Raw genomic sequence first — 13,509 nt, 5'->3', positions numbered from 1 at the left:
AACCCTCACCTGCCATTGAGCAATTCATACAGCAACATCCCTAGAGCCCAGAGATCTGCGGACAGACTGTGACCTTGATGCAGAATGACCTCTGGAGGCTGATAACCCACAGATCCACAGAACGACCAGGCTCTGTGCAAAGAGCCCAGCTTCTTAGCACAACCAAACCCTGTCTGTTAGATAGAAAGAGAGAAACACAGTTGAAGTGTTCTAATAGTTAAAATTGGCCAATATGAATCATCACAATCAAGTGGTTACAAGCAGCCATCTGGTTTAACCCTGGTTGAATTTGTATCTATTCAGCACCAGTTTAGCGTATCCTCGCTGGTCCAGAAGCACGTTTTCAGGTTTCAGGTCTCTGTGAACAATATCTTTGGCGTGTAGTACACTAAGAGCTTCCAGCACACACGCTGCATAGAAGCGAACAGCATCTTCTTCCAGTGACCCCCTGAAACAGCAAACCACATATTAGTCAGCCATTGTCAGTTTAGTTTAGTTCATAAGATGATGTGTTCACTGTAGCATCGAGTCTGTACATGTTTTATTTTTGTACATTTTAGCCAAATACTATCAGGTTCTATTGATTAGGTTACAAAAACTCTTTAAAATGTCAGATTTACTCAGGATGAAAGTTCTTCCTTAGAGTTAAGTGATTTACAAATAACTAAAAAGAATCAGTTGAGAATAATTGTGTGCATATATCACTGTGTGTGCGCTAAGATACTGAGACTGTATGTACCTCTCTCTCAGTAAATTCCAAAGATCTCCACCTTCACAAGCCTCCATCAGCATATACAGGCACTGAGCATCTTTATAGGTACAATGCAACCTACCAAAAATATACAATTTTGCATTTTAAAGCAAAACACAACATTGCTATTGACACATCAAAAAATGTAATTTCAATCATGACAACTCTCAGAAGATTTTAGCATGGTGATGGATATGACAGTCTTAATGTATTTGGTCTTGGTGGAATAGATCTGCTATGCTGCAGCTGCTGCAAATTGCATATAGAATAACCCATAGCAGATCTATACAGGTGGAGCTGGGGAAGGTGGAGGGTTTCAGAGAAACTCTGAATGCGCGCTGCAGGATTCTCAAGTGAATGCTAGCCAGCCATATAAATGCAAGGCAGGAAGCTCATTGGCTGCATATGCAGCATGAACCAATCAGCTTGTGCCAAGTTGTTTAACTCTCTAAATATCTTCAGGTCCATTAACAACCCATCAGCCTGCGCCATCTAGAGTTTTATGACTGAACTTTATATTTCATTGGCAATTAATTGACAGGCTGATACGAAAGGGCAATATCTGTATTTTGGGAATTACATACTGTTATTTATTTTGGATATTGAAGTTTTATTTTTCTCTTTCAATCACTATATATACATTTGTCTTACAACTGTTGTTTGTTATAAGTTTTATGCCAACCTATGTCCTACAACAAATGTCATATATATTTTTTTTATTTTATGTTTATCAAAAATCCTGAAAAAAATCCTCCCTTCCACAAAAATATTAAGCAGCACAACAATTTTTCAACAATGACAATAAGAAGTGTAGCAGTGCATTAGCTTATTATTACAATGATTTCTGAAGGATTATGTGTCTGTAACATGGAGTCAGAGACGTTTGGATCCATTTGCAGTAGTTTATTATAGAATGGTCACACAGGCAGTAATCCAACAACAGCGTCAAGTGTGTAAAGGGATATCCAGTATCAGTAACAGTACCAGGCAGAGGTCGGGGCAGGCGGCAGAAAATCACAGGCGGTATACACAATCCAATATCAGACACGGCAGGACCAAACACTAGGGAATCCACTCGGAACTGTTAGACGGGCTAAACAAGACTTCACAATCACTGAGAGTCCAAACACAGTATATATAGGGGAGTGGTAATGGGGAATACCTGGTGGTGATTAGCCCTAAGCAGGGGATTATGGGAAATGGAGTTGGAAATGGAAATGGACACCAAATGCAAGAGTCCTGAGTGGAGTGTCCTCTACTGGAGTTCATGGGCACTCCAGCTGACGATTGTGACAGTGACACTGAAGACGAGTAATAATGTTGAAAATTCAGAATTGATCACATAAATAAATGTAAAATATATTTACATAGAAAACAGCTATTTTGAATTGTAATAATATTTAACATTTCTGTATTAAAAAATAAATAAATAAATAAATCATAGCCACTAACCTATCTATGGTTAAAGGAGTCTAATAAGGTCTAATAAGGAACTACTTAGAAAGGTTTTAATTAAACTAATTCAGAAAAAAAAAAAAAAAAACTGCAGCCCTGCTCCTGGAGAGCAAACCAGCTCAGGACCAAATAAGGACCAGCTTTAACCAACTCAAACCAGCTGCAATACGTCCCTAACTAGCACATGCTGGTTTTTTAAAAGGAAATCAAGGTCTTCAGACTCACTAGAAACTTGAGAAGAGAATTAGACCCCCCCTGCCCTAGTGTATGTTCTGACCTTACTATAAATAGACTTTGGAGATCCATCAGGATGTGTTTCTCTGCGAGTATCCTCTCTCTTTGGCCTGGGCTCTGTATCACCTGTTTTCTAATGGTCTTCAATGCAAACTTACAGTTGGAGTCACTCTTCAAATGGACCTAATAACAAAAAACTTTGGCTGAATTTTTCATCAAAACAAGCATAAGCTGCAGGGCTAATTAATAAAACACATTGTACAGAACTCACGAGCTGAGTGTGACCGTACTGTCCTTCTCCAAGATTACACAGCACCTGAAAACTGCTGAGAGATGTTTCACCAAACGCAGACCCATCTTCATCTGCCCTGTTTATTACATAGAGATCACAATGACCTTCATTAACCTCACACTGGTGATGTTTCAGTTATTTCAGTGAATAATATAAAATATACAGACTTCTAAATCTTACTTCGATCTGGCCTTGTTGCTAGGATTTTTTCTGGCATCATCCAAGCCTCCAGTTACTTTTTTGAAAACCCTGGATATAGAAGGTGGAATATAGCCAAGGTCAGCTTTACAGCATAAGTTTGAATTAGTTATGTTTTTTCGCCCACTTTGCTGTTTCACAGCATGAATGTTGGTTTATCCCTCACGGAGCACACTTACTCTCTGTCTATGACCAAACATGTCACATCACCTGCGGCAAGAGCGCTCATCGACCTCACATCGTCTCTGGAGAGCAAAGGAACAGGTCTGAGATGTTAATGTTACATGATACCTTCTGACTTGAATTTCAATGGTCCTCAGTGAAGCCACAAAGCATTCAACATGCACATGTTTGCAGTTCTTGCTTCTGGGCAAGTTAGAAAAATGGTGCACGACCTACAGTACATTACATAAGTGATCTAAAATTATATATGCTCCTCTTTTGTTAATATGCATGGTTGTTGCGAGTTTGTCTGGTCCTTCATAAATATCACTGGTGGTATCTCTTGTGTTGGATGGGTAATAAGCTGTGAGGTAAAGCTCGGAGAGTGGCGCCCCCTGCTGGTGAGGGTTGAATCTTACCCTCTCTCTCCAAAACAATCCCCTCTGGTGAGGACAGACACAATCATACTCTCCTCACCGGCTGAGTGCTTCTCTAATACTTTCACCTAAGAACGAAAGCATGCATACTGTTATGCTATTACTGCACACAATCATCTCTATATCTATCATACAACAAATAATTATGCAGTCAAATTTTTGACAATTCTTTTCAATGTAGTTGAGCAAGTTTTGTCTCTTATTTCATAATAAAATAAAAATTATATACAGTCAAACCAAAAATTATTCAGACACCAGATATAATTTTTGATATTTGTTTTTTACTAGTAAGTGCAACACACTATAGTTAATTTATGTAAGTGAGGATAGCTAAATAAAGTAAACTGTGACATATAATACCCAAAATATTCTTCATACAGTGGACTACCAGTAAAACTGATAAAACATTTGGGACCAAAAATTATTTAGACACTTTGACCTGACCATTTTTTGCTTAAGTGTTTGCTAACGCTACCTTTTAACACCACAGACTGAACAAAATTAAGCTTTGTTTGGTAATTTGTTGACCTAAATTGGTATGTAGTTAAATATAACAGCTGGCAGCCATTAAACCGAATTCATTACATACCCTCTATCAAAGTTATCTGACATGATCAAGATGAATTTGTTCTGACAGTTTAACTAGACTAGTTGTCATATGTCTACTTTATGAACAGTTATAGTTGCCATAGTTTATATCAGGTAATACTAACAGAGTGCACTGTTACATTGACAACATGACTAAGCATTTTGACTATCTTGTTTGTAAACAATGACACAAGGTCTTTTCATTTTGAGAGATTAAGATTTTGTGTAAATTACATGCTTTTGCAGGTAATCCATTGTGTGGTGCTGTTTGTACGAATTGTTTTGTGAAATACACATGCTTCTTTGCAAATATTAAGGATCAATCAAGAAATGCACCAAAGTGAATGAGAAAAACTGCAAATGTTTCCCCCATTGTGCAATAAAAATATATGCAATAGCCTTATAATTATTTGTTACCACCTATCCTAGCACATCCCTACAGCTACTCTATTCCATTCTATTCTATCTATAGCACAACTGTACATACAATTTATTTTATTTTTCAATTTTTTTTTTTATTTCATTTTATTTACATATGTGTATTTAACAGTATTTTTATTCTCCTCTTATTTTTTTATTGTCTGTGTGTTGTTGTTGTCTCTGTGTACTGGAAGCCTTGTATGCGGATGAATACTTGGCTATAAAGCTCTTTCTGACTTCTGACTTCTATTTCATTACCATTTTCAAAACTATAGCAAATAAACTGTGATAATGTGAGAAATGTTGAAGGTGTCGGAATAAATTTCAGTTTGACTGTATATATATATATATGTACACACACACACACAGTATACACATATTAGACATATTTTATTAAACAGAGACAGACAGATATATAGACAGGCAGACCTACAGACAGATAAACAGACAGACAGATGGACAGACCTACAGACAGACAGATAGACAGACAGACAAACAGACATACATACAGACAGACAGACAGACAGACAGACAGACAGACAGATAAACAGACAGACAGACAGACAGACCTACAGACAGACAGATAAACAGACAGATGAACAGACAGACCTACAGACAGACAGACAGACAGATGAACAGACAGACATACAGACCTACAGACAGACAGACAGATAGACAGACAGATCTACAGACAGATAAACAGACAGAGAGACAGACATACAAACAGACCTACAGACAGACAGACAGACAGACAGACAGACCTACAGACAGACAGATTAACAGATCTACAGATAGACAGACAGATCTACAGACAGATAGATAAACAGACAGACAGACAGACAGACCTACAGACAGACAGATTAACAGATCTACAGATAGACAGACAGATCTACAGACAGATAGATAAACAGACAGACAGACAGACAGACCTACAGACAGATAAACAGACAGACAGACCTACAGACAGACAGACAGATCGACAGACAGAGAGATTAACAGATCTACAGACAGACAGACAGACCTACAGACAGACAGACAGACAGACAGACCTACAGACAGACAGATTAACAGATCTACAGATAGACAGACAGACAGACCTACATACAGACAGACAGACAGACAGACAGACAGACAGACAGACAGACAGATAAACAGACAGACAGACCTACAGACAGATAAACAGACAGACAGACAGACCTACAGACAGACCTACAGACAGACAGATAGACAGACAGACAGACCTACAGACAGACAGATTAACAGATCTACAGATAGACAGACAGACAGACCTACAGACAGACAGACAGACAGATAAACAGACAGACAGACCTAAATACAGATAAACAGACAGATAAACAGACAGATTTACGGACAGATAAATAGACAGACAGACCTACAGACAGACAGATAGACAGACAGAAAGACAGATTAACAGATCTACAGACAGACAGACAGATAGATAAAAAGACAGACAGACCTACAGACAGACAGACAGATAGACAGACAGACAGACAGACAGACAGACAGACAGACAGACAGATAGATAAACAGACAGACAGACCTACAGACAGATAAACAGATCTACAGACAGACCGACAGATCTACAGACAGACAGACAGACAGACAGACAGATAAACAGACAGACAGACCTACAGACAGATAAACAGACAAATAAACAGATCTACAGACAGACCTACAGACAGATAAACAGACAGACAGACAGATTTACGGACAGATAAATAGACAGACAGACAGACAGACAGACAGACAGATAAATAGACAGACAGATAAACAGACAGATAGACAGACAGACAAGACATACAGACAGACAGACAGATGTCTTTCTCACCTGGCCTTGACTCAGAATGTACAGTTTGTCTCCTGGGTTTCCATTTTGAATGATATAATCACCATCACTGTAGTGAGACTTAGACAAAGATTTATATGGATGTATATAGACAGAAAAACATTGCATGTACTGAAAATTTAAGTTTTCATATCAGTATTTTTTAGAGTTGTTATGAACTGGTGCAAACACACAAAAAATGGATTTGATCAAGCTATAGGCAGCGCTTTGACCTTTAAGTTAAAGGTTTATTGATCACATGCTGATCAGATACAGTGAAATATGATGATGATGTTCAGTCATACGCACCTCCTCCAGTGAATCAGACACTTTCACGAGAACATCCTCTGGAAAAACACAGAGCAGTGCCACACTAACAGACACAGACAAACGAGAGTCAGAAAACCAGACAGCTACATTCACTTTCACAGTGTAAATCACATTAGACTCCCTAACAGGAAATTACATCTGAGCTGCAGTGCTGAATTCATGTTTATCAGTAAACTAACAATGTGGAAATATGTCAAAACATACTTTAGAAACATAATTATTAAAAAAAAATAAAAATAAAAAATAAAAAATACTTATAAAATTAACAGAATACACTTTTTTTAACCTTTAACTCTTAGATTGTAATGCAAACAAACTTTTATCACCATTACATTTTATTGAATATATGAATCAATAAAACCAAATTCAATCTAGATGTTGCATTTATTAAAATTAACAAGTTTTCACTGTCTACACGTTTTAAGAATTTTTGAAAAAGTGCAGAATTTGTTAACTGTTAATTGTTGTTAACTGCACTTTCTGTTCAAACCTGTTGTACTTTGACATTTTCCTTGAAATACTGGTATGATCTTTCCGACATCATATTTCAGGTCATGACATGAACGTTTCTGTACTGAAGGCTCACACTTAATCTACATCCATCAAGCTCAATATTTCAGCTCTGTTATAGAGGAAAATATCATAATCGTCAAATAATATTCATGGCACAAAGCACAAGAATAATGTGTTGACCGGTTTAAGCCAGTTTTGACAACCTACTATTGTTAAACCCCAAAACAGTTTGAATGTAACAGGGTTGACAAAGACATCTGTGGCTGTTTATTTATAATGTGATAGAGTAAAAGAATGTGATGCTTTGAGGTCAAAACTGAAAAAAGAATCTATAATAATACTGCAATGATTCTACAATAACAATGTGGTCGTTCCCTGTGTCTATGGTGGTTATGGCCCTAGCTTAAATTAAAAAAATAAACTGTGCAATTTTTCAATCAATCAATCAATCAATCAATCATATAAATAAATAAACAAATTTCAAAAAGCTATTTAAAAAATACCTAAGTGGAAGGCAAGCATATACATACATAAAAATATATTTGCTCATTTATTTATAATCTGTGAGGGACTGAAGTGTGTCTTGTAAAGGTCTATGTGAGTATGGAAATGGTGGCATTAACCTGCGCAGGATATGCAGAGACTGTGTGATAGCGGCGAGGCCGTTCCTCTGCATGATCCTCTGAAACACCTGACCCTCCATCACCCACAGCCTGCTGTTCACCAGAGCTGCACACACACACACACACACACACACACACACACACACAGAGCAGAGTCTGAGTAGAACTGGATTTCCAACAGTCTGTGAACTCAAGGCTCTTTGTTTTGGTGAAACACAAATACGTGATTTTTTTCCTGATGTCTGTGAAGAAGAGAGATCAAAGGAGAGAGCGAGACAGCTCGGCTTTGGTGGATAGACTTATAAAGGCAGACAGAGAAATTGATATGGACGGTGTGAACTGTATAAGACAAACAAGTGTGAGATCTCTGTGGAAAACAGCAGAATAGATTGAGGCTGATCTGTCATTCTGTTCACCAGCAAACATCATCTCTAAACGCTCATTAAAATATTTAAGCCAACATGGGATAAATTAAATTTCCAGGGCAATATATGAGTTGCCAGGCAATGAAAATTATTGTTTGTTTTTATATCAGGTCCAAAGGCCCTTGTAACGTTTATATAACAGCTTACATAAACAAAGATCTCACCATATGATTTTTTTTTTTAGAAAAACACTGATCAGTTGTTTGACCATGAGACCAATAATAACATATAAAAAAGTTAAAAAGAACAGCATTTATTCAAAACAGGAATCTTTTGTGACAATAAACAATACTGTTTAAATTATATATATATATATATATATATATATATATATATATATATATATATATATATATATATATATATATATATATATATATATATATATGTTATGTTTTTTGTTATTGTCAGAAAATTTTTTTTTTTAAATAAATGCTGTTCTTTTTATATTTTTATTCATCAAAGAATCATGAAAAAAACATCACAGGTTCCAAAAAATATTAAGAATATAATATTTATATTATAATATAATATTAAAAATATTAACTGTTTCCAACATTGATAATAAATTAGCATTTCAGAATGATTTCTGAAGGATCATGTGACACTGTAGACTGGAGTAATGATCCTGAAAATTCAGCTTTGATCACAGGAATAAATTACATTTTAAAGCGTATTAAAAGAGAAAACCGTAATTTTATGTATAGTTGAAAAAAAGTACTTTGTGTTTCAGGATTTCTGCCTCAGGTGACTCTAAAACACACTGAAAAATTCTCCTCCTGAATCTGCTTCAACCAAGTTACAGTTTTTCTAAGAGAATATGGAAGAGCTGAAAATAGAGTTCACCCCAAACTCATTCTCTATCACTTCCTGAGACTCTCTTGAATTAGTAATGACACCGATTAATTGACTGTGCTGTCGCTGGCAAGAGAAATACTGCAATCTGTCTCCTCTGCTCTCCCCTGCTACCTCTCTCTTATCTCCTGTCCTTTCCTCTGCGGAATAGCCGAGAATTTGAGATCAATCATTACACAGAAACAAAAAAAATCCAGAGCTGGACTGCAATAAACATCATGAACACAGATATGACTCAGAAACTGAAATGCAATTTTTTGGTCAATTTAAATTTTAGAAACCATTGCAGAGCGACACACACACACACACACACACACACACAACACACACACACACACACACGGATAAATAAATGAATATTTTTAAGGTAATTTATAGATTTTCTCATCCTTTAGTGAAGGCCATGCCTCATGTGTCCATTGGGGTTTAATTAGAGGAAAACATTCAGTTTAACAATGTTTAATGGGGAAATGTGTTAAACCCAGCCCAGTTGTCTCACGTTTTGATTCCTGACATCGTTGCAACCATTTTTATTCAATTTTCATGGATTTTAAAGCAAGCATATTTCATTTTAATAGTTTCCACTAGGCAGGTTCCACTAACATTTAACAATCACAAAGTGTCCACATACCTTTTGTCTTCATTTTGACCAGCATACTGTATGTTGTTTTATAATTCAAAACATTTTTCTCTCTCTTTCATGAAAATGAATGGCACTTGATGTAATATGCATCACAGCTAACAGGGAATATTCTCAGAACATTGGCAAGGTTCTATTAAATTTACGAATTCTTTCAGTTACGTTAATAGAATATTCATTCAAGGTTATCTGGTCTTCAATAATGTTCTCAAAACATTAGCACAGACATATTTTTTATACATCATTCATGAAATGTTTTTTAAACATTTTAGCCTTTTTGTTTGACATTCAGCTGACATTTTTTAAATGTTACTACTGGTTCATTAAGAATCAACATTTCCATAATTTTTGAGAACATTCTGAAATAACTTATTTTTTATTTTTTTTGAAAGATTAGCAAAATATTCAAACATATGTGACCCTGTCTGGGCAATCTAGGCTAAACTTTTAAAATCTAATCAGGAGATAACAAGCATCAAAATTAGATTTCAACCATTAATTTTAATCTATGACATCGTCTTAGTCAGTATTAAAGATATCAAGGTTACATTTTCACAGAATGTTCTTTACATTATGAAGGATGATTTTATGCAGAAAACATTAAATCACACACACACACACACACACACACACACACACACACACACACACACACACACACACACACACACACACACACACACACACACACACACACACACACACACACACACACACACACACACACACACACACACAAAATTACTTTAGCTGGGTTTTCAGAGGCAAGGTCACATATATTTGTTAAACTGGTTGATTTTTAGATTTTCTAGTGCAATGACATGTTTACTTGTATGACTTTGTATGACTTTAAAGTATGATTTTAATCCCACTGTAATATTGCCTTTCCATGAATTTAATTAAGGTCACAAAGCATTTTAAAATGCAAGTCACAGAATCTGAGATCTACAAGCAATGGAGGGAACTGTGTTTATCTTTTACTTAGACATATAGAGGCGATCAGGTTAGAGTAAGGATCAGAAAAGAAACGGAGAGATGAAAAAGAGGAGCACAGTGAAAAAAAGAAAGCAATTTCAAGCTGTCACCAAGCACAAGACCTGAACAAAGCTGAAGAAAAGAGTTGGGGAGAGCTTGATCAGAGGCTTGAAATAAAAGGGGTGAGAGGGAAGAAATAGTCTGAAAATTCAGAAAGAGAGGCTGAGAGGGATAAAATAAAAGAGAACTGCGAAAGTGGAAAAGGATATCGACTGAAAGATGAAAACGACACACAATCAAGGCAGACATTCCCTGTAGAAGAAAATAAACATCTGGAAAATGATCTAACTTGACTGGATCCTCCATTCACTTTCAATTCATCTTTTTTAGCTTATTCGCTTTCTTTCAGACTTTATTCCTTGCTTTTTTCATTCTGTGTCTTGCTATGACCCTCTATTAAAATGAATAGGTCAAGCTGATGCCCCTGTGGCTCAGGACTCAAGTGAGAATGGGAAATAAGCGAGAGAAGAGGTGTTGAGAGAGTCATAAATCAAAGCATGCTATAGGGGATACACCTCAGATATGAACGTTAATTCATCTATCTGACAAAGACATATTCTTTAGGTTTGGAGGAAGACATAAAAAAGACATTCTTTACAGAAAACATGCAACGAACATGTTTAGCAGGTTCATTTAAAAAAAAAAAAATCTCACAATGACAACTACTTACACCTTGCAATTAGATTTTTTTTTTCATAATTGCGACTTATTACTCACAATTGTGACAATATATCTTGCAATATGACGTCATATCTTATTTTGTGATTCCCAAAACTGCGACTGTGTTTCAGGTGCAATTATATATTGCAATTATATATTTTTTTCTAGTAATTGTGACTTTATATCTCACAACTGATTTTGTCTTGCAATGACATTATTTGTAGTAATTGTGACTAAAACTCACAATGTAAATTTTGCATTGTAACTGTATATTTTGCAACTACAACCTTACATCTCACAATTACAACTTTGTGTTTCACACTGTAACTATATGTAACTATAACTAACTACAACCATATCACTGTAACTACAATTGCAACTTTATTTGTAGAAATAATTGTGACTTTGTATCTCGGAATGTCACTTTATATTTTACAATTTCAGCATTTGTTCACATGCATTGTAACTGTATATTTTATAAATGTGACTTTTATCTTGCAATTATGACTTTGTGTTTCGCACTGTAACTTTATATTTCACAATTGCAACTTTATTTGTAGTAACTGTAACTTTATATCCCGTAATGTCACATTATATGTCACAATTTTGGCATTGTGTTTTGCAATCTGACTGTATATTTCATAATTGCAACTTTATTTCTCACAATTGTTACTTTATTTGTATTAATTTCGATTTTATGTCTTGCAGTGTCATTTTATATTTCACATTTGCGACTTTGTGTTTTGCAATGTACTGTAACTGTATATGTCACAATTCTGACTTTATTTAAAGTACTTTTTGTCTCATAGTGTGATTTTATATCTCATATTTTTTACTTTGTCATTTACAGTGTAACTGTATCTTTCACAATTGCAACTTTATATTTCACTATTACAATTTTGTGTTTCACATTGTACTGTAATTTTTTTTCTGAGTGGAAAGCAGTGTAAGAATTTCATTGTACAAGAAAATGTGCATATGACAACAAAGGCTTTGAATCTTGAATCTTTTTTTCACAATTCCAACATTTTTTGTAGTAAAAAATTTGACTTTATGTCTCGCAATGTCCCTTTATTTTTTACAATTGCGGTATTGTGTTTTGCAATGTAACAGTATATTTCACAGTTGCGACTTTATTTGTAGTAATTGCAAATTTATATCTTGTAATGTCACTTTATATTTCACAATTGCAGCATTGTGTTTTGCAATGTAACTGTATATTTCACAAGTGCAACTTCTCATAAATTACGACTCTCACATTGTAACTTTATTTGTAGTAATTGCGACTTTGTGTTTTGCAATGTAACGTTATTTCTTACGGTTACCTAAGTTTTATTCTGAAGTAGAAATGTGATCTTTAGGATACAGCTACATTTTCATTTCAATCAAGAACAATGTTCCCTCTATTAGTTTTTTTCTTGCTGAGCAAAACTTTTCTCTATTGGTCGGACATTTCGGCCACCTGAGCAAAAACATTCTTTATACCAGACCTGTACAGCGTGCACACCAAAAAAAGTGTATAACTTTTTACTTTAATGTTCTATTTGTATTTAATTTGACCCGTGACTAAATGATGTACATTTTAGGTTACCAGAGAACTTTTTTTTTTTTTTTTTTTTTTTACAGTATAATAAACTGCCATTCAAAAGTTTGGGATCAATAATGTTTATTAAAGAAGTTTCTTAGGATCATCAAGGCTGTATCTATTTGATAAACATACTGAATATTATTTTAGTTTTCTATTTTAATATACTTTAAAATATAATTTATTCCTATGAAGCAAAGAAATTTTCAGCATCATTAATCCAGTCTTCAGTGTCACATGATCCTTCACAAATCATTCTAATATGCTGATTTATAATCAATGTTGGAAACAATTGTGCTGGTTAATATTTTTGGGGGGATCTGTGATATATTTCAGAATTCTTTGATAAATAAAAAGTTAAAAAGAACAGTGTTAATTCGAAATAGAAATTTTGTGTTACAATGTGCACTACTATTCAAAAGTTTGTGGTCAGTAATTTTTTCATCTTTTTTTTTAAGAA

The 13,509-nt window shown here is 35.0% G+C and overlaps 1 protein-coding gene across 1 annotated transcript in view; it reads right to left on the bottom strand.

Annotated features, from left to right (window-relative positions):
• The window catches only part of prkg1l (protein kinase cGMP-dependent 1, like), a 35,945-nt gene that overhangs the window by 4,519 nt on the left and 17,917 nt on the right, over positions 1-13,509 (bottom strand). The window contains exons 6-16 of the mRNA XM_042730177.1: positions 7,850-7,955; positions 6,693-6,756; positions 6,387-6,464; positions 3,512-3,597; positions 3,110-3,175; positions 2,913-2,981; positions 2,712-2,808; positions 2,484-2,623; positions 740-829; positions 307-448; positions 10-173 (exon numbers count right to left, since the gene is read on the bottom strand). Coding sequence (XP_042586111.1) covers positions 10-173; positions 307-448; positions 740-829; positions 2,484-2,623; positions 2,712-2,808; positions 2,913-2,981; positions 3,110-3,175; positions 3,512-3,597; positions 6,387-6,464; positions 6,693-6,756; positions 7,850-7,955 — 1,102 coding nt within the window. The remainder of the gene's footprint in view (positions 1-9; positions 174-306; positions 449-739; positions 830-2,483; positions 2,624-2,711; positions 2,809-2,912; positions 2,982-3,109; positions 3,176-3,511; positions 3,598-6,386; positions 6,465-6,692; positions 6,757-7,849; positions 7,956-13,509) is intronic.

This window comes from Cyprinus carpio, chromosome B8, assembly GCF_018340385.1.
Source record: "Cyprinus carpio isolate SPL01 chromosome B8, ASM1834038v1, whole genome shotgun sequence".
NCBI classification, from domain to species: domain Eukaryota; kingdom Metazoa; phylum Chordata; class Actinopteri; order Cypriniformes; family Cyprinidae; genus Cyprinus; species Cyprinus carpio.
The sequence above is the reverse complement of the archived record's forward strand: the minus strand, read 5'-3'. Positions and strand labels throughout refer to the sequence as shown.